General features: G+C 52.8%; 8 protein-coding genes across 8 annotated transcripts; 3 read left to right on the top strand and 5 right to left on the bottom strand.

The window, feature by feature from the left end:
• Positions 1–97: 97 nt before the first annotated feature.
• Positions 98–2,020, bottom strand: RHO25_009449 (uncharacterized protein; the record flags this gene model as incomplete). The annotated part of the gene is made up of 1 exon (XM_023600984.2): positions 98–2,020. The coding sequence occupies one exon, from the start codon at positions 2,018–2,020 to the stop codon at positions 98–100; it is 1,923 nt and encodes a 640-aa protein (XP_023453320.1).
• A 495-nt stretch (positions 2,021–2,515) lies between these two features.
• On the bottom strand, positions 2,516–3,403 carry RHO25_009448 (uncharacterized protein; the record flags this gene model as incomplete). The annotated part of the gene is made up of 3 exons (XM_023600983.1): positions 2,516–2,835; positions 2,908–2,987; positions 3,051–3,403. The coding sequence occupies 3 exons, from the start codon at positions 3,401–3,403 to the stop codon at positions 2,516–2,518; spliced, it is 753 nt and encodes a 250-aa protein (XP_023453315.1).
• A 1,466-nt stretch (positions 3,404–4,869) lies between these two features.
• RHO25_009447 (uncharacterized protein) lies at positions 4,870–5,943 on the top strand (the record flags this gene model as incomplete). Its single annotated transcript, XM_023600982.1, has 1 exon — positions 4,870–5,943. One exon carries the CDS (start codon positions 4,870–4,872, stop codon positions 5,941–5,943), a length of 1,074 nt encoding a protein of 357 aa, XP_023453314.1.
• Positions 5,944–7,226: 1,283 nt separating this feature from the next.
• On the bottom strand, positions 7,227–9,085 carry RHO25_009446 (uncharacterized protein; the record flags this gene model as incomplete). The annotated part of the gene is made up of 3 exons (XM_023600981.2): positions 7,227–8,238; positions 8,293–8,635; positions 8,698–9,085. 3 exons carry the CDS (start codon positions 9,083–9,085, stop codon positions 7,227–7,229), a joined length of 1,743 nt encoding a protein of 580 aa, XP_023453317.1.
• A 1,057-nt stretch (positions 9,086–10,142) lies between these two features.
• RHO25_009445 (uncharacterized protein) lies at positions 10,143–10,569 on the top strand (the record flags this gene model as incomplete). Its single annotated transcript, XM_023600980.1, has 2 exons — positions 10,143–10,196; positions 10,249–10,569. 2 exons carry the CDS (start codon positions 10,143–10,145, stop codon positions 10,567–10,569), a joined length of 375 nt encoding a protein of 124 aa, XP_023453316.1.
• A 115-nt stretch (positions 10,570–10,684) lies between these two features.
• On the bottom strand, positions 10,685–12,617 carry RHO25_009444 (uncharacterized protein; the record flags this gene model as incomplete). The annotated part of the gene is made up of 3 exons (XM_023600979.1): positions 10,685–11,957; positions 12,011–12,298; positions 12,355–12,617. 3 exons carry the CDS (start codon positions 12,615–12,617, stop codon positions 10,685–10,687), a joined length of 1,824 nt encoding a protein of 607 aa, XP_023453811.1.
• A 1,757-nt stretch (positions 12,618–14,374) lies between these two features.
• On the bottom strand, positions 14,375–15,100 carry RHO25_009443 (uncharacterized protein; the record flags this gene model as incomplete). Its single annotated transcript, XM_023600978.2, has 2 exons — positions 14,375–14,404; positions 14,456–15,100. The coding sequence occupies 2 exons, from the start codon at positions 15,098–15,100 to the stop codon at positions 14,375–14,377; spliced, it is 675 nt and encodes a 224-aa protein (XP_023453812.1).
• Positions 15,101–15,559: 459 nt separating this feature from the next.
• RHO25_009442 (uncharacterized protein) lies at positions 15,560–20,230 on the top strand (the record flags this gene model as incomplete). Its single annotated transcript, XM_023600977.2, has 1 exon — positions 15,560–20,230. The coding sequence occupies one exon, from the start codon at positions 15,560–15,562 to the stop codon at positions 20,228–20,230; it is 4,671 nt and encodes a 1,556-aa protein (XP_023453815.1).
• Between the last annotated feature and the right edge of the window lie 110 nt (positions 20,231–20,340).

Raw genomic sequence — 20,340 nt, 5'->3', positions numbered from 1 at the left:
GAGCTGGGCTGGGCTAGGCTGGCAGGTCAAATATTGCCATATGCACAAGAAGCTATCTGTGTTTACCATATTGTGCATGCGCACGGGCATCAGTGGGCTACCATTTGCCACCTTTGCCCTTTTTCTTCTTATTTGCTCCTCCGCCGCCTTGCTTTTGTTTTTGCTGGACTACTTCTCCGCCAGGTGTCGCGGGCCGGCTACCCTCACTTTCGTTCGCAACAGCTCCTTGTGAGAACAGCGCTTGTCTCGCTTTGGCCTTCTTTCCCTTGGGTCGGTACGTGCTGCGATCACGGAGAGGCAGCCATCGCTCCGGATCTGATTTCTTGTTCGGATCATAGTCTTTGGGTAATCGCGACTTGCGCAACTTCTTGGCTTTCTTCGGTTTCGAGTCCTCTGCAGGTCTTTTACGTGTCGTGGGAGCGGCAGATGGAAGTTGTGCTACGCCTGCATTTTCGAGCGCGTCAACGTCGATTGAGCTGACCAGACGCTGTACAGGTGTCAACGAAGCAAGGTCTTGTTCCGAAGCTGTTTCTGGTGACGCTGCTAGTAGGCCTGCTGCGGCATAGCGATCGCTGGGGTCGGCTGCGTGTAAGTCTTCAAAGATGTCCTTCGCCAATTTCAAGCTATCAGAGCTCTCTGTTTCCAAAGATGCCTTGCCAGCGGCTTTGAGTAGATGAGTGACGCCGGTCGGTCTTTGCTGCGCTTTTTGTCTATGATGTAGAGCAGCTTGGGTAAGCTCCGCTCGAGCATTTCCTTTGCGACCTTGACTGCGGTACAGGCTGACCTTAGTCGCGACAAGCCCAGGAGCGAACCGTGCACCATCGTTTTCGCTGAGTCCTTTGGTAAAGTTCTCCAGCAGTGAAATGGCAGCGGCAGGGTTCCCGCCCAATGTGTAGAGTTGAGCAATAGTGAGAGCAAGCCCGATGTCATGCGGTCGTCTCTCAAGCACGGGCAACACGAGCTTAAGTGCGTCTTTCCCGATTTTCCCCTTGGCATGGGCAGCAGCATTCGCCACTGAGAGAGATGCGACATATGCGTCTGTACTCGGCAGAGACTGTTTCTTTAGCGTCTCTGCTGTGGACTCGGCGGTTCCGTCATATTTCAATGCTTGTAAAGCGATCGCATGCCGGTTCCGTTGCAGTATCGAGGTCTGAAAGTGGAAAGGGTAGTCCGGTTTGAAGGAATCGAGGTCTTTGCTGACTAGTCGCTCCGCGATGTATGGTGAAGGCGTTGAAGTTGCGGCAGTGCTGTTGACCTGTGCAACGTGACGCGTCACAGCATCGCTGATGGATTTGACGTCCAGACTCTGAGCCAATTCCTCTGCTTCCTTCTCTCTTCCCAGCCGGGAGAGCACGTAAACCCTCTGTACTCGGATTGGCAACAATTCTGCTTCTCGTTCCTCTTCGCTCAGGTCTTCCAGACTTGCACAAAGATCAGCTGCACGTTTGAGCAGCACCTCGCCTTGGCCCAGCTCTCCTCGTGCTATGCTCCCACATGCTGCGTTGTATGCCGTTTCGAATGCTTCCAGATCTTCTCTCTCCGGCTTCTTCTTTCCTACCAGTTCCCCTCTCCCAGACCACTCTAGTTGTGCGTCCACCGCCCCACTGTTAATGCGCAAGTCTGCTTCGGCATCATCGCCTAGGTCTCCTGCCAATTGCTTGTACAGCTGTGCAGCTCGCGCAAAGTCCTCTGTCCGGTACCGCGACTGTGCCTCGACATGTGTGTACCCACGCGACTGTGCCTTTGCAGCCAGGTCCGCTGCCGCCGCTGGATTCCCGGATTTATACAGAGCATATGCATGTTCCAGACCTGCTCGTTCCTTGAGCTGCTCGCCTCCAGCGTTGAGAGCGGCAATGGCATCGGTATAACGGTCCAGTTTCAGCAATGCCACAACCTTCACATGTTGCGCCTCGAGATCGTTCTTGGACGATTTCAATGCCGCATCGGCGGCTCGCAGAATTTCGTCATCGTCGCGGATAGTGGATTGCTTCAGCGAGGAAGCGAGGGAGGCGAGGGACATGTCGGGAGGCGTTGACCGGCTATCATCAGCTCGTTTCGGCGGTTGTAAGTGAAGTGTCGAGCCTCCAGCGTGGGTGGCCGTGTGCTGCCGCTTCATCAACGTGGTTAGATTCGAGTCGATATGCTTGGCATCTGCCCCACATCGCTTCCTTTCCCTCCCACTTCACTTCGCCCTCCACTCCCGATATCTCCATCCACCTTTGCCACCCATCGAATAGAGCTAGACATATCGCATCGCCCGAAGATCGCGCATTCACTCTGCTTACACCATCCTGGAGTCTATCGGTGTCCTCGGTCGAAAGCAACTGGCCGCAGTTGACATTGACATCTGCCCAGATGGAGAAAAGAGCTTATCTCCATCAATGCCGACTATATCAGCACTCTTACTATCTAGATGTGTCGTGTCGTATACGGCGTCAATTATGAACCACGAGTTGCTATGAGCCACCCCGCAAGTCTCCTTGCCCTCTCTTCGGAACGCCTTCCTCTCACTATGCTAGCCCTTCCTCCACTCAAACGCAATATCACTGCCGAATATATCCCAACGCTGGTTACCGTAACACCTGCAAGGCCCATCCCACCAGTCTGGATCTCTGGGGTTCCCTTTCGGGTCAAGTCCTGTGCGCGCCGTGTCATTCCCTATCACACCTCTTTGATTTCCTTGGCGGTCTCTGTATCCAGAGTACATGACCTTGGCATTCATGTAGCCCTTCACACAGATGAATATACAGCCGTGGGCTGGATATATCTTGGCACCGGCGTTCCTGCCTGTGAAGCCCAATTCGTTGTGCCAGTAATGCACTGCCAGGAGCTCGGCTGGGATAAACAAGGTCAGTGCATGTGCTTGGATACGAACTTGGAAAGTACTTGGGATAAAGGACTACTCACAGCCGTCTTCTCCATGCCAGTGTCCCATAATGGTGCCAATCTGGCCTGAGTTACCGTCCCAGTCGATGCCTCCCGCAAGACTGGACGTGACTTGTCAGCTGCTGCTAATGTCTTTAATAGAAAGCTTATATGGCTTGACTTACGACATGCAAAGCACTTGCCAATGGTTACAAATTTGATGTTTCCAACCAATGCTTGGGTACTTGACAGTATGCGAAAGACTGTATCTTGCGTTCGCAATCACCTGAGCCGTGGCATTGGTCTCGAACGATTCGCCATACAATTCCTTGCATGGAGGCAAGCTTCGGGAATAGAGTCGACGTTCCATGGCATCGGTTGGATCGAATGACACTTCGTTCAAGGCGCTGCCATCCTGAGCCATGAGAGCATCGACGTCCTCGGCGATGACAGCATCGACTTGCTCGGTTATGAGGACACGAGCGTCGACACACATGGCTACTGACACGCCCAACAGGAGGTATTCATGGAGACGCATGGTCGTAAAGAGATCGCAAAGGTCGAACAGCGGATGGCAGTACCAGATAGTCTCGACGACAGGAGCTTTCGATGGTCTTCAGTCGGGTCTCGCATCTCGGCCACTGCAAGACCATTAAATATGTGCCCTAACGCAGCGGTCGTCCACCTTCCGGATGTAGCGATCGATGGTCCACTTTCCACATGTATCGACGTTTGTGAGTGCGTGTTAGGTACCATCCTGCTGCTGCTGACCTCTGAGATGTCGACAACAGCATCCGGAGCAATCCGTTCCCCAATTAATGTCCATACTCCAACAAGATATACGCCTCCCCAGGACATTCCAGCGTCGACTTCACACGGCTAGCATGTTACCGACACTTCATTCGGACGAGCGCTCGTTCCGACTCCAAATAGTAACGCGGCCGCGTGCAAAGGAACGAAGAGATGATGTGTTCCAACGCCAAGGACTATCTCTGTCTTCTTCGCTGCCAGAATACACGGCGCTACACTCACTCTGGGTCCAGACTCCTCCTTCGGCCAGATTACATTCGCTTGTACTCCGGCAGTCATCATTCGTCGTTGACCTTCTGGAAGCTCCACGGCCCCAGTCGCAATCGGCTATTCTCTGATACGACATAAACGACGACAAGTCACGGAGCTCTCTGGCAACGCGGCGATAGAGACCTACGCTTATGGCAGAAAAGCTCTTCGAGAACGTCGACCTCGGGCTACAGTTCTTTCGAGAACGTTCACGTCTGACTACAGGCTCGTCTATCTATTTGCACTGCTCTTCAACAACGCTTGGTAAGAACTACCACTTCCGCGACCAGTGAAGCAGGAAACCCTCGTACAGAGTGAAATCGTTGCGTTTGACTGCCCTGCTCCTCTGATGGCTCAATTCATTGACAAGATCGCTGACCAAGTTGTGACTTGCACCGTCCGCTGTAGCGTTGCACATCTCTTCCTCCAGGCTTGGCACATGTTACTGCAGTATTATTCGGAGTGCGACTCCGACGATTCTACCTGGTATCGAGTGATGGAAGCCAACTCTTCGGTCCTTCCCGTCGACTGTGTCCGAGCGACACGACGGGTGACAAGGTACACCATTTGGGACTAGTTCAAACTCTACGTCTGCCCAAACTATTTCTGGTGAATGCAAGACGACCCATTGGAGGCACCGGACTATGCGTTGTACTTTCCGTGCCATGCACCAGGATCTTGCTGAATACGAAAACCTTTTTACCTGTCCCAAGCTGCAAGTGCGCGTTTCCCTAACAGCAGCATCGCTCCCGAAAAGTTAGACTTCGCGTTGTCTGCGCACCCTGGGTCGGAAGTAAATGAGCGGGACAGCAAATGAACGGGATAACGAGTTCATGAGCTCATGCTTAGGGCTCCGCATGTCATCTGCTATCCTATACCTGATCATGACCGCGAAGGAAAGGCGGTCATCTTCACTTCTTACCTCTCGCTCGCAGGCCGTTCAGTATGCTTTGGCTCTGGCTATCCAGCTTACTGGTGGTTCACGCCCTGCCAAAATATGACTTTTCCACTCGTCCGGACGTTGTCGCTGCAGCGCGGGGGCTGAGTACGGGATTTGGCAAGCGACTTTCGAAGCGACAGCAAGCATGGACAGGTTACCCTTCATACTACTATGATACGAGTGGATGGCCTTATCAAGGCCCATATCAATACTCGAATTCATACTATTATCCACAGTACTACGATCCTTACAGCTACTATTATCCTCGGCCTTCGACTCCTCCACTGCGAGACGACTTGGGCCCGAACCCTCCATACGAATCGCCAAAGTCATCATACAATCCGTGTGCCGACCCCGACAGCGTCAACTGGACAGTGGAGTGCAATGGTGGCGGGTCTCAGAAGACGACGAAAATTGACGGAGGCGCGCATTCCCTCCAAGAGACAAATACGTTTTTCACTTGGAAGTATGGACCCAAATCGCCCTTCAACCAGCCATTCTCATCAGTGGGCAATCCAAGTCTCAATGGCAAATTCAGTGGCGACAGCAACGACAACGACAATACCAATTGTGTCGGTGGCATCGACCAGTTTGGCAATCCATGCACGGACAACAGCAGCAATGGGAACAATAACGACGGTGGTGATGGGGGCGACTGCGTCGGTGGCTTGGACTCACTTGGGAATGCTTGCGGCGATAATAACAACAATAATAACAACAACAACAATAACGGTGGTAATGGTGGCAATGATGGTGGTGATTGCACAAATGGTTTCGACTCGAATGGCAACGCATGCGGCGGCGGCGACAACAACAACGGCAACGGTAACGGCAACAACCCACTTCTGACGAGTTTCGTTGCGAACCCACGAGCTCGTCGACCTAATGGTCGCAACGGCCGGAATGGTCGCACTAATCGCATCAACGGCAACGGCGGCAACGGCAATGGTAATGGGGGCGGCGATAACAACGATGACAACAATGGTCTGGTCGCTCCGAATCTTAACACTGCCACGAATGCGAATGTTGGGGTCAATCCAAACGTGAACCCCAACATTGCGGTGAACTTGCAACGATGAGTTTCGGAGGAGTTCATGGCGAGGAACAGCAGATGGGATGAGACTCAGAGTTTGGGTTTGGTTGTTGTTGCATTATTTCATTTACTTCCGCAGGCGCTTAGATCGACGCGCTCTCGCAACAAGTGTCTTTCTTTTGGTGTGTACAAGTACGTCTCGAACATTTCCCTCCTTACAATATGCTGCGCCTCGATACTCTAGACATAGATCCAATCGAATCAGAACGTGTTCGTCGTCTCCATCGCCCAAGGCTCCACCATACTGCTTCCGATTCATCCAGCCCGAACATCGATATACACTTCCAGAATCCCAAGCTGCCATGCATTCGAGATCACGAGCCGCTATGGATTACTGGTCATGAGCACGAGCGTTCATCGCATCGTCACGAGGTGTACCCTGCACTTTGCAACTCTTTTTGCCCTCTGCCTTGAGATTGGAAGAGGGCACATGAGGGCCTGGTTTATACTTCCTTGGCGCACCGGAGGAAAGGCGTAAAAGGCATTCGTGATGACAAAACAGGTAGGGTAGCTGCTCCGTCGATGTCAAGGCCATCTCAGCCCTGCATGCGGCCCAAGTCTGATGAGATTCGGGCCAGGAGAGAATAGATGAAGTCCATATTTTCAAGCACGTCTTAGTCATATTCGTGTTACTACGCGACAGTCTCAAGTAATATCATCCCCTTCCTTCGCTTCGGCTCATTTGTTGGCAGAATCGACATTCGTGCGGCGACTGTTCATCTCCCACGCTGGGACATCCTACACTAATGCCTTGCATTATGTGCTCTGATCTGATTCTCGGTCTGGTGCTCGATTGACAGCTTAGGGTCAAAGCATGATGTCAGCAGTATTCATCCAGGTTCATGGTTATTAAATACGAAAGACGGCTTTCGCGCGTGTTCCGCAACTCTCGACTCCAGCAACCCTTGCCGAACTGGAAAGCTTCTGTCAAGCGTTCGCCAACGATGTGCTGTCATGGGTCCCGACTTCATCTCTGCACGCGGCGGCCCGTGTCGCACTGGGAAAGACCAAGTAGTGCTTGACTTGGTTCTGCTTGATGTGCTCCTTTCAAATTTGCGAATTGGCGGAAAGTAGTGAGATCCTACAACCACGAGCGATGCGATACTTTGAGAACGTCATGCACCTCCGCTCGCTGGCAATCGTACATCTATTTTGGTGTTTGTGAGTACGTCCGTGATTACAAAACCAACACATGTCAGCTTTTACCTCCATGCGAACTTTCCCAGCTTTCCAACTGCACGTACATTTCCACGACGTAGCTTCCGTCGTTTACCACTCCCAGTCTCTCGCCATTTCCAATTGCGCAAGATGGATCTTTTGATCTTGCGGGTCGTCAAAATGCTTCTGTGCCACAACTTTGCCATCTTCTTCCGGCTTGATGAAGTACGGACCATCGACATCGCAAGTCACGTGCCCGTCTGGTAGAGTGCCGTTGTACAAGAACTCCCTCACACGCTTTGCGAGACAATTCGATGTCACCGCAACAGAGCAGTGCCCGTAGCCCTTGACTTCCACAAGCGCGGAGTCTTCAAAGGCCTCGAAGGCTGATACAGCAGAGACAAGAGGACAAATTGGGTCATAGGATGTTGACAGAATGAGCAGAGGGTGGGCAGTCTGTACGCCGAGCTTTTGCGTGAAGTTGTGTGTGCGCGGAATAGTCCATTGCTGGCGGAGGTAGTACCCTGAGTTCTCGGTAGGAATAAAGATGCTCTCGTTGACATGGGAAAGAATTTGCTTGAGGAGCGTCTCGCGGTCTTGGGGCCAGCCGGATGCGGGACCGGAGAGGCCGTCGTTGGAGGTCACGAATTGATTGGCCTCGCCTTCAATTCCGAACCCTCCGTTCTTGCCGTACGCGACCCAAGCCGCGGTTGCGTTGCCAGAGAGGAGCTGAGCGAGATTGTCGGCCAGATTATACCAGCTCGCAGGCTTGTAGAGGGAAGGGAAGATTCCGTCGAAGAGGACGTTTTCATATGTCAGCAAGCCGTAATCAGAAGCGTTCAGGAATACGCTGAGAGGCTGTGCTTTGAGGTCGGCTAGGTAGCCGAAGACCTTCTCGTGGAGTTCATCTTTGGTCTTGGCGTGCGATGAAAGTGAGCAATTCTTGCCAGCTTTGATGCATTCGTCGAAGAAGCCTTCAAGAACGTCTTCGGTGTTCGTGAATTGTTCGCCGTCAAAGACGTCGCCGTACCACACGAAGTTATTGGCTACTCCATCGATGATGACGCGTGTAGATCTGTTTGGGAAGATAGAGGCATAAGTCTGTCCCAAGACGGTGCCGTAACTGTCGATAGAGTTAGTAGGAGAGCAACATGGTTCCTGCCAATTCTGTCTTTACCTGAAACCCCAATAGGCCAAATCCTCCTGCCCAACTGCGTCGAGAATAGAGTTCATATCTGCAGCGGTTTGTGGTGTGTTAATATAACCGGCATGCTCTCCCGTCGTCGCCTCGCATGCTTTGACGAAGTTCTGAGTCCAGGCGTAGACTTCAGGGCTGTCGTGCACGATTTCTGTGTCTCTAACATCTGAGAGTTGTTGGGCGGCCTTTTTGTCGGGATAGCATGATGCAAGAGGACCGGAGCCGTTGATACCTCTTGGATCAAAAGACAAGAGATGATACCCATCACCGACAATTTCAGAGAGTTGCTTGCCTCGGCGGTAGACGAACTCAGCGCCAGAGCCTATTTGATGAATCAGCAACAGCCCTTGGGTACGCGTGGGCGCAAAAAAGTAGCTGCTTTACCTCCAGGACCACCAGGATTAAGGAGCAGGTTAGGGCTTCCGTCTTTGCCTCGCAAGCGGATCAAGGAGATGTTGAAAGTCTTGTCTCCAGAGTTGGTGAGGTTGAACTGATCCATTGGCACGACAATGCTGCTAGTCTCCAAATGGCGTCCCTCGATCTCGCCAGCTTTCTGCCATGAGATCTTCTCGCCCTTGTATTGAGTACCGTGATGGCATTTGTGATGCTTTCCGGTGAAAGAGGGAAGAGTTGGTGCCCATGGGTTGGTCAAACAGAAGGTGGCAACGAGAACAAGGGCAACGACTTTGCGATGCCATGAAGGGCGGTATGGTTGCTCATCTTGCAGCACATATGGCTCGTTCTCCTCCACGGGCAGTTTGCTGTATCTCATGATTGATAATGAATGCGTGTAGTTGATGTTGCCTGGAGCAAGGAGTGGAGAGTGTCGTTGTTGGCGACCCCCACCCGACAAGCCGAGAGCGAGTGGTCTGTGCAGAGATCCTCCACACTTGACATCCTTCACAAACAAACGCAAAACACACTTGCTCCGACATCGACATATTCGAAACAGCACAAAGAAGACAAGATATGCCTCGAATGCTCTAATATCCACTCTGGTGTCGAGACACCAGCTGTGACTGTACGACCTGCAGAAAGCGCATGTATGATCGCACTGCGTCAATTTTGCCTGCACCGCACCCATGCCAAACGCATCTCTTGTGCGTTGGCCGAGAACAGCAGACTTTAAGGGCATGCGAAATTTTACTTTTGCCCTTCGACTTAAGGTCTCCGATCAAGACGAACAGCTTCATATCATGGAACTGATGGCACAGGACACTCTGCACGATCTTTTCCGAATGCGGCAATGATTCAGGATATCTGGTGCTTTTGAAACACAGCTGCCGCCTGAGACACCACCAAACCGCCGTTCTTGCGCCACGCGACAACACATGGGCAGTCGGATCCAGAAGTCGCTCGCAAAGTATGTTGTGACAGCGTAGATGTCTCATCCTTCAGCTGTCTACAGAGTGTGGCTGCAGCCCAGGCTATGCAGGTACCAGTCTCTGGTGCAGGTACAGCTCGACACAGACTGGCCAGAGGTCCTCCATCGGGCATTTTCGCTTAATGCGTCGAACGATAATTTCTGATTGCTCAAGTTCAGCACATCTTGTGGTGCTGTAGCTCCAATGCCTTGGACCTAGACGAGGAGGATTCCTCCTGTGACATCAAGGTATGGTAAGTTGAGCATGAGATCGGAGGCCTAGATTTCGTGCTCTCGCTGCCGAGTACTGGTAGTTACAGGAGAGTAGTATCGATCAGTGTCTATAAATCAGGCGAGGTCGCCAGTATCATAGTCGTCTATACTCACACCAATCAGCCAGATTCGAGCTCGCTTTGGACCATCAAGCAACGCAATTCTTTTTCCCGCCACTTCTCAAGACATCAAAATGAAGACGTATGCTTTGATCCTCATCGCAGCAGCATCAGCTCTCGCTGCACCTGTAAGTTACGAACCGAGCAGACAGATCCTCAGCAGCCTTTTGACAATCATAGATCGACTCTCCACTCCTGGCATACGGAGCAAAATACGGTGCTGATAAGACCGGCGTTGGACTTGGAGCTGCACTCGCGGGTGCTGCTTCTGGCGCAGGTGTGGGCGGAGGAGCTGGCAATGGAGGCATTGGTGGCGGAGGTGGTCTTCGCCTCGCCAATCTAGCTGGCGTAGAAGTCGCCGGCAGCTCCACAGCTGGAACTCCAGGTGGAGGCGTTGGGCTGGGTCTAGCTGTAGCAGCACCATACACTGGACTTGGAGCGGGGTTTGGAGCGGGAGGAAATGGCATTGGAGGTGGGATCGGTCAGGGAATTGGAAAGTGAGAACAGCGTACGGCCATAGAAGGTCTGTGAGTTTCGAGGAGCGACTGGTTCGATCTCATTCAAAATGTGTACAACTAAAGTCAGCCGTAACAGTACATAACACAGGCGTTCGGGATTAGAACACTCTTCCCTTGACTTGCTTCCTTTCCCTTGCATCGATTCCGCGCCACATCAGAATTGCTGGAAAGCCCAAGCAAGTGATGGCAGTAGCGGCGATAAGCATGTATCGCTGAGAAACTCCGTACGAAGACTGGATAGCAGTCCTGGTAGGGTCACCAATTGGGTAGAGCAGCTGGGTTTCGAGGCTCGCACCGATGAGAGTAGCGTTGGCCACGGTCTCAGCAGGCAATTTGTTGGCAAGATCCTGGTAGAAAGTGCCAGTCCAGACTGCGCTTGCAATAGTTCCGCCAATACCTCCACCAATGGCGTTGAAGACTGCGAGCATGGCGAGAACGATCGCGATATACTGGTGAGTGGTCGCGGCCATGGCAATGACTTGCTGCGCAATGACGAGAGTGCCACCGCCGAATGCGATGAAGATTTGGCACATGACGATCAAGCCAATGTTGACATCTGGTTGACGGAAAGCAATCATGAGAGCCACGCCAAGCAGAGTCATTGGCATGCCGAAGAAGAAACTCTGCCACTTGGTGTCGCCGGTGTAACGAACAATCAATCCGGCAACGAAGGACCAGAAGCAGGATCCCATGCTGTAGATGTTTTGCACGTAACCGGTGCGTGCGAGATCGAGGCCTGAGACAGCTTGCAGGAAGGACGAGAAGAAGGCATTCCAGATGAAGAACTGCACGAAGAGGATGGCAGCGATGAAGCACGCTCCCAGAATCGTGCGATCTTTCAACAAGTGGAACGGAATAACCTGAACGGGCGCGAACTTCCACTCCCAGATAGCAAATGCAAGGATGGTGAAGAGGCCGATGATGATCATAGAGATCACCAATGGCGATCCCCACTGCTCCGCCAGAGTATCTCCTTGGTAGTAGTAGATGTTGAACGGCAGCAGGAAAATCGCAAAACCGGCAATGATAAGGAAGAGTCCGATGATGTCAAACTCGACGAAGTAGTGTTTCACAGATCCGAGAATGCTGCGGCCAGTGTTGCGGATTGGCACCAATCCCATGCGAATCGCCTTGCGCTGATAGTACATCAAGAGGACGAACAGTGGGAGATTGATGATTGGGTGCAGGATAGCGAAGACTCCGAATGCCCATCGCCAACCTGGACCGTCCAGCATAGCTTGTGCGAAGAAGCCAGAGGTGAAGGTAGTGATGAGGTATGGAGATGCGATGTACGCAAGGACCAAGCCTCGATTCTTCAGCTGAGAGGTATCGGCAAGGAGGACACCCAGGATGTAGTTACGGCAATTGCCACTGTGCGACAATGTCAGTCTAAAATCTCCGTCGTGAACGAGAGTCGAGCCTACCCAGTCTGGCTGAAAACCTCAGCAGCAGCATACATTTGCACGCTGGTTGTAGCGGCCATCATGATCGAGCCGATTGTCATCAAGACGACCGACAAAGCAAGACCTTCTGGTCGGCCCCAGATGTCGATGACCTTAGCCATGGGCAATCGAGCAAGACCGGCAACCAAGGATGCGACCACACCAGTAAGGGCAGTGAGACCATGGAGCTGAAACTCGCTGGTCACATATGGAGTCAAAGCCCAACCCATGGGGCCCTCAAGCGCATCGATGAAGTAGATGACCCATACACTAGTCGACAAGATCAGAAAGTGTTCAGTTGTACTGAGGTGTTTGCGTGGACTTACAGCGCGTAGGTCACGTAGAGTGCCCACTTGGGCCAGATCTGAGCAAGTGCTTCCATCTTCTGGATACCGCGCTGCATATCCTTGTGGACAAACTCGTCCTCGTGGTCACTGTCCTCGGATGGGACTGATGCGATATGCTTCGACTGGTCACCAGGCACGACGACCTGGTCGAATGTCGGCTTCTCGCCGGAGACGGAGGCGGAGCGTTCGACCTCTGGTACGCCCACGTCGGGGTTGGGCCGAAGCCTGCTTAGGAAACCCATACTTGTCTCGTGCAACAAGTACGTCCTAGTAAGAATAGTGAAGATGAGATTGATAAGATAAGATCAAGGATAGAAAGAGCGGTACAGCAGGATAGCTCTTATTTATCTCCAGATGCGCAGAGCTGCAGGGCCCTTCTTTTCCACTGGTCTGCTCGCAATTCCCGGCTGGGCGAGCTTTGGACAAGCAAAACACGCGACATAGAGTTTCTTGAACCCACGCGACAGACCATAGTGGCAACCTACGCGCTGCAAATGGAAGAGACCGACATTCGAGAGCTCCAATGGCATATACCTCACGCTCTCGCCGACTGGGCGACAACCCACGCAGGGTTCTCTGCTTGCAATCAGCTCAACTTCGTCTTCGAGCTCGCATCGTACTGATGTGGCGACTTTCGCCTTGATCTGCTTGGACATGATCCGGATGATCTTCTCCATGTCTGCTCCGGACCCGGCTGACAGTCACATTCGCCAATTCGGTGGCGCAACTTCCATTTTCTCAACCCTTGGATGCCACGAGGTCAAGAGGCACAGTTCGCAGCGTGGCAAAGACTGCAAGGCCAATGGAGGATCTCGCTTGTGATTAGATCTGATGAGATTGGAGAGCTTGTTTTCACCCCACGCAATGAGACTTCGCTCCTTCCGCTAGTCCAAGACTTCGCCAAGGACGCCAGGCAAGCCAGACCATTCGATAGCTCCTTCCGTGGGAGACACCCAGCTGCAGACTTTTCGTGATGCGCGACAGCTCGATGCTACGTTTTTGTCCTCGGCTCGGATGTGTTCCAGCATGGGGAATCGCGTGTTATGGCCGTGGCGTTCTGTACTCGCCGGTTATGGCCACAAGCTCTGTTCGTCTGCTGTCCGAATGTGATGAAGAGGTGCTGGTGTGCGGCGTAGAAGCTGAGCTTCGGGACCGATGCGAGACTTGTGATGGAATGACTCCAGATACTTTGAAAGTGCAGATTCCACGTCCAGTTCTCATTTCGATTTCGATATCGATCTCAAAATTGCAGTCTCCGAAGTCCTGTCGTAGTTGTCGATCGCGAAAGAGGTTGCGCTTGACGGCATGTTGCAGCAAAACACCAGCGAAGTCGGCGATAGGTCAAGTGGCGTAGCTGCTGCCCGTGACTTGGCTGCAGGAAATGCTCATAGGAAGGTAATACCGCCAACCGCTGCAAATCTGCAGGGCTGCAGGGCGAATTGGCGCGTTTGGAGCTCTCTCCGCGGCTGACGGCTTCCACCGTGCTACCGTGCGAAGTGCTCGACGTGTCTAGTTACCTGAGCTAGAAGCGCAAAATGCACTCCGCGTGACGCAGTAAAATGTAGCGTGGCAGTTTCTGCCAGACAAAGGATCGCTGGATCGCTGCAAAGCTGGAAGAAAATGGTTCACTGAAGACCTTGTCGTTGGTGATTAGCAGCTGATGCATAAATTTAGGAGCCACGATAATTTTGCGCAGAGTGAAAGGCTGTTATGATGTGACCACTGTGCACTATTGACTGTCAGTCGTCGTAAAGTATGACGTGATACGCACAGATTGCAAGAAGAGTGGTGATAGCTGTTATACACAGAGCCCCAGCGCCGCGCTATGCCCATCTGATGTACAAAATCTATCGTATGCTGCCGCTACCTCGCCTTTGGCGGATCGTGCGAAAGTCGGAAGGAAGAAGCGCTCTGCCGTAGTCGCCCTTGCCGAATGTTCGCATGCAAATCGTACACCTCTTGGAATCGTCCGCTCGCCTGAAAATATTGTATGTATGCATTACTCCTCAAATACTGTCTTGCGTACCAGCTGCAACATTGTCAGTTGGTGTTTCGAAGCCCCTGAAGTGTGTTCACTTACCGCCCAGGTTCCGGCTAATGAGCCGACAATCGCTGAAGATATCATCATTGGCCGCACACCCCTGGTAGCCTTGAAAACAGCCCCACTGATGCTGCCGGCTGCTATGCTGTTGAACGCATCATGTTTCCCGCGATAGTAGCCAATTGTGCTGTTGACGCCGTTGTACATCATTGCCACCACGCCCGCTGAATTACCCAGGAACGGTCCTCTCCTTGTTATGGAGTTCAGTGCAGAGTTGAGTCTCAGCTTGGGTGGGGCAGTAGAAGGCAGCTTGCTGAGTCCTTCCCGCAGACCCCACGCGCCTCCAATTGTCAAGCCCGTCAAATATGTCACGCCTGTTCCATAACAGAGGTCATCTGACCATCCTCGCGATGGCAGTAATGACTGACTGCCGGGTATGTCTGAAAGGAGGTCGTCTTCTAGTGAAAGGTAATCGAGCGTGTCTTGGTTGAGACCGGCGAGGGGATGAAGCGCTGCGGGATCGAACGACGAGGGCGTGTTGATGAAGCTGCCAACATCTTCTGCCGTGGGTGTCGTAAAGGTCGGCTGTGCTATTTGGTTGCCGGCTTGGTCGTGGATACCGTCCGATGAGCTGGCGCTCGCCGTCTGCTTGGGCTTGCCCGTGAAAGCGTCCCAGATACCCATGGTGGGCTGCGCGCCGATAGCACCGAGATGGAAGGAGAGGGCGGAGGGCGGACGTCGCGACGGCGGGAGTGTTGGCGGCGGCGATAGGGAGAGTGATGATGATGCGCCTGGAAAAAGTTCGAAGCGTGTTAGGAACGATTGCGGAAGCAAAGCCGAGCGGGCCGACCTGTTCCGAGGACGACTGTTTCCCAAATTTCAGCGCTCGCTATAGCAACAAGTCATCCTCCGCCGGCGACGCAATGTGCGCGACTAAACAGAGCAGAGATGCTCAGTTGCTGGATGAAACCCGCTTGAAAGGCATTTCGAGATCAATCCGCGATTTTGTGCCAAGATCGGCATCAGACGACGATCAGTCTCAGGCGACGCAGTAAGAAGGCCATTTTCGACTGGGCATTTTACGCCGCAGTATATCAGCCATGGCACGATGGCTGATGGGTAAGTAGACAAATCTTGGACATTATGGACGATGTCTTGTTCACCAGCGGCTATCCGATCCTCGGGATTGCCCATCGCGTGGCAGCCTGGAACACGCTCTGCTCACTGATCGACCAGTCATCGCAATCCGATATCCACCTCGTCAAGAATGTCGTGTGGGACCAGGACGTTTGGAAACGTGCGTTTGAGCTGTACCTAAATCACGCTCACAATGCTCGTCCAAAGTCTTCAAGGCAGCTGCTCGTTACTCTCACCAATGCATTGCAAAAGCAGACCGGAGTCGGCAGAACACAGAGCATAGGAATTGCCTCGCAAACGCTAGCGGCGAGTCTCATTGACTATGAAGATGCGCCCAAAGCCAAGGCTGCCATACAGCTTTTGACTAACCTCCTTGCGAAGCGTATATTGCAGGTTGCAGAGCTGCCTTCGGCTTTCACGTTGCAAAGACCCGGAATTCGGATTGTCGGAGACCGTTTGAATGCCTCGGATCTGCTCGAGGTCTTATTTCGCTGGTTGAGGAATGGCGACTTTGGATCCACCATCGCCTCCGGCATTGCCGCAGTGTTGGACAAGCTCGACGAGCAGAATGCAACTGACACTCCGTCTGGCAGTTCTGTGACAGATGCACGAGTATGGCGAACGCCGCTTGAAAGCGTCTACATTCAAGGCAACGTAAATGTTGACGATCTGCGAGCTCATATTCTCCCAATGCTCTTCAAACGCAAGGACACAGAATTCGCATCTTTCTTGCAGTACCATGGCATTGAGGCGGGGAGGGCCCCCTCTGCTGCACCATCTGGGTCGGATCCATACGCTGGGTTGCTCTATGCAGCATTGCAGACCGGCAAGTCATTCGGTCTGCTTGTCGAGCATGATGGGAATACAGTGATCGCTTTGGAAGGTACAATTGGCATTCCCATGAGCTTTATTAGCAGGCTCTTGTTCGCGAGCGATCGCTCGGCTCGACTTACAGGGCTCTCAATGTTACTCACGTCGCCGTCTGCTTCCAAGCCGCTCACTGCAAGCGCGCTGAATCTGGTCAAGAGGGCATTGGCTACGTTCTTCGCCGATGTTGATGCAGACTTTCGTAGCGAAGTCTTTGGCGCAGTTCAGAGGCATGTAGATCGGCTTCGAGCTGTAACGGCTGCGCTCGACCGCGCCACAAGTCATGGAAAAGGTACTACAAGCTCCACGGAGACACCCCAAGAAGCTGTGCGTCGTCATCATGATCTTCTGAAGTGGTTTCAACGTTTCCTTGCACAAGAACTGCGGCCGACCGCAAGCTACCAACGGCACATATCGGCCCTACGTTGTCTGTCGATTCTTTCGCGATCAGGACTGGATCACGAAGTCGCATCGGAGTTTTGGTCCAAATCAGCGCAAGGTCAGATCAAGTGGCCGTTCAAGATGTCTTTCGTGGGCCCTGAAATCCGACGTCTGCTTCTTGATATCCTTCTAGACCCTTTCGAGGACGTCCGGCATTCTGCGTTCGAAGTACTTAGACTGTATTGCTCGGTGCAGAGTTCGAAATCCGGACCGAGCGCGCAACTGACAGTCACAAATCCAATACCCACGTCGACTGAAACAACAGATCAGTACATGCGAACACTCGACCGCGCAGAGAAGATCATGTACCAGACTGGTCGAGCTGATCATGCAGACGGGGTAGCGTACCTCTACTCGCTTTGGTATCAGTCTAGCATTGTTGGCGACAAGCCTGAGAATACTTGGCAATATGCCGAGGAAAGTTTATTATCGGACGGACTTATCGCGAAGCTTGAACAATTCATCGGTATTGCTCAAGCTGGTCTGTCGGAGGCGGTTGCGCGTTATCCTCTACACGGACTCCTGACAAGTCTGCGTTATGTGCTACTCCAGCGTCAAAAATACATTCGTGATCACACACAGGATGTCATTCCCAGCAGAATCTTCTGTCACCTGCAGCATATTTGGGAGCTCGTCAAGCCCATCTTATGTGACGATGCTCCGGAAGGCTATCTACCAGAAGAGCTGGAAAATACTTCCAACGATACCAAGGAGACTTTAAGCTATTGTTGGCGAGCGCTCAAAGAGAGCAGCTTGTTACTTGGTGTTCTGATATCGTCGGAGTCGGAAGCTGCTGATCGAGTCGAAAGAGTGGCAAAGTGGAGCACACTATGCTTCACTCAATTGGCAGAACTCAGGCATCGGGGAGCATTCTCAACAGTCGCCCAGACCTGGGTAGCTTGCTGCAACCGGGCAAAGGATAGTACAGTAACAGATCGCGCCCAGCTGGATATCTGGTACTCTGATGTTCTCAGGATGCTTCACTCCAACGTTACGATAAATACGCGCCGTTCTGCTGGACTGCCGTCGCTGCTCTGTGGCATATTAGGAGCCGATAGATCAGGCAAGCTAATTGCCCGCGCCGTGGCAGATCTGGAAACTATTGCGCGTCTGGAAGTAGATGCCGCATCAGCTGAAGAGGGCAGCCTGGCGCAGGTGCACGCGATGAACTGCTTCAAAGATATCCTCAAGAACTCCCGACTTGCCGAGCAGTCTGAGCCTTTCCTTGCCAAGGCGCTCCACCTATCTGCCGATGCTTTGCGCTCGGATGCGTGGGCTATTCGCAACTGTGGGTTGATGCTGTTCCGCGCTGTCATCGACCGATTGCTGGGGACGAGCGAAGCACACTTTGACGACGATGTAACCACGCAGAAGCGAATTTCAACCGAAGCCTACCCGCACCTACTCGACGTCGTTCTGTCGCTTCTCAAAGCACCAGCCGACGGTACTACAACGCGATTCGAAGGCGTGTTTCCTGCACTACAGCTCCTACAGCTGACACGCATCCCTGCCGATCGACTCTTGGAAACCTGCGATGCCGTAGAGGCGCTCACAGCAAGCCCCTCGTGGCATGTCAGAGACAAAGCAGCTCGCACGCTAGCATCTCTTACGACACTGAGTGATCTGGTTTTACATCTCGACGAAGTTCTCTCGGAGGGAAACCTGCAAGAGAACAGAAGTCATGGCCTGCAGCTGGTTACCAAGTACACAGTCCTCCGCACAGCGTCCGCGATCGTGAGGCCAGGAGGAGGAGAGGTTGATACTTCAACCGCGTTTTACGACTGCTCATGCCTTGCAACCTCCATTGGCCGGATTTACTCTCTTGCGAAAAGTCCCGTCACCAAAGCGGCGAGCTTAGATGTTGTCCGTGCATGCTCCGACTTGCTGGTCAGTATCAACGCCACAACGCGGCAAGAGCACGACCATTCTTCTTTGATCGTGGCGCTCGATGCTGTTGGTGCTACCAACAAGAGCGCAATCGAGACATTGCGGCACATCCTGACTGGTGCATTGGACGATCCTGCCTTAGCCGTTCTGCGCCAAGCCTGGTCGCGTCTCGTCGCCCACTATTTGATGGCGGACACGAAGACCAACGGTGAACCGCTGACACAATGCTACACGATGATCGTAGAGTTATTGCAGCGAGATCAAGGTGCCGTGCTACACTTCCTGCAGGCACTGCATCCTGCCAGAGTATGCAATAATACTCCGATGTCGGCCTTCGTCAACAAGGTGTGTGCCTATATTATGAGCAGTGGCTCGGATATGGACCTGCGGTGTGTCGCTCTAAAGACAGTGATCGATCTCGCTGAATACGCTGAAACCACTGTTAGGTTGGGTGTTTCTCGAAATTCTTTCCTCTTGGACAGGAACCCGAATCAGCATTACGCCGACCAAATGTTGCGAATTGACACCTATCAGATGGACGGTCTTATGGCGCGACAGAAAGGGCTCGACGAGGACCTCGTGCAAGACATCTCGGGTTGGGCGGATGCATGCGTAGCTGCCATCAACGGCCACGGCATCTACACTCGGGAGGCTGCCGCAGAGGCACTTCGACAAGTAACAAAACTCTGGCAATTTATCAGCACCGAGCCCAAACTCGCTGACTCGTTCCTCCAATTATGCCTCGCAGTCTACGACCTACTCAATGACGATGACGAAGACATTCGCCTGCTAGTCAGCGAGATCGTCACGCAGATACTGGCTGCTGGATCAACGCGCGCCCCTGCCTCGGAGCCGATAGTGGCCAGCCAGAGACTCCTGACATTCTGCATTGGAAGTTGGCCCGGTAGTCCAGGCTTCGTTGCTCATGCATTCCGTCGGGCTTTCGACATCACGGATGCAGATACACTTCCACGTTCCGTCGCCCAAAAGCTCGAAGCTTCAACGCAGAGTGACACCGCACTCTTTGCTGAAGAGAAGCAAAACCTCTACATCGATGAAGCGAAAGAAGTCCGTGTCTGGTCCCAAGTCCTTCAAAAACTCTCCCTACAAGCAGTCGACAAAACTCTCATCGCCAAACTCGCCACATGGGCCGATGAAGGACTCACTGCCCTCACTGCTCACTCAGAAAACAATGTAGATGGCGCCCTTGGCTGGACAACGCAGTCTGAGTTTTACGTTCTCGGGCTACAAGTCGTGTACGCTGTGGAATTACTCTTCAATTTCTCCGCGAGAGGCGCAAAGATCCCATTGCAACCTTCGGAGCTCAGGAAGAAATTGTATACGCTCATTACCGCGCTTGAGAAGGCTGAGGGTAATTGTCTGTGGCGATGGGAAGCGGAGAGGGTTTTGAGTGAATCGCTTTCGTTGAAGATTTCCAGCGTTAGCGGGTTCATTGGGAAAGGATTGGAGGAGCATATCTGAAGGGGGGACGAGGGTGGGAGGCATTTGGGTCTGGGTGCTTGCCATGAGGCCGCGGTCGATGCTAGGAATGAATAGACTTCTTTTTGCGTTCGTACATTCATGCGAGCCCA

Source organism: Cercospora beticola, chromosome 6, assembly GCF_033473495.1.
Source record: "Cercospora beticola chromosome 6, complete sequence".
In the NCBI taxonomy this organism is placed as follows: domain Eukaryota; kingdom Fungi; phylum Ascomycota; class Dothideomycetes; order Mycosphaerellales; family Mycosphaerellaceae; genus Cercospora; species Cercospora beticola.
This window is presented reverse-complemented; position numbering and strand designations above follow the sequence as displayed.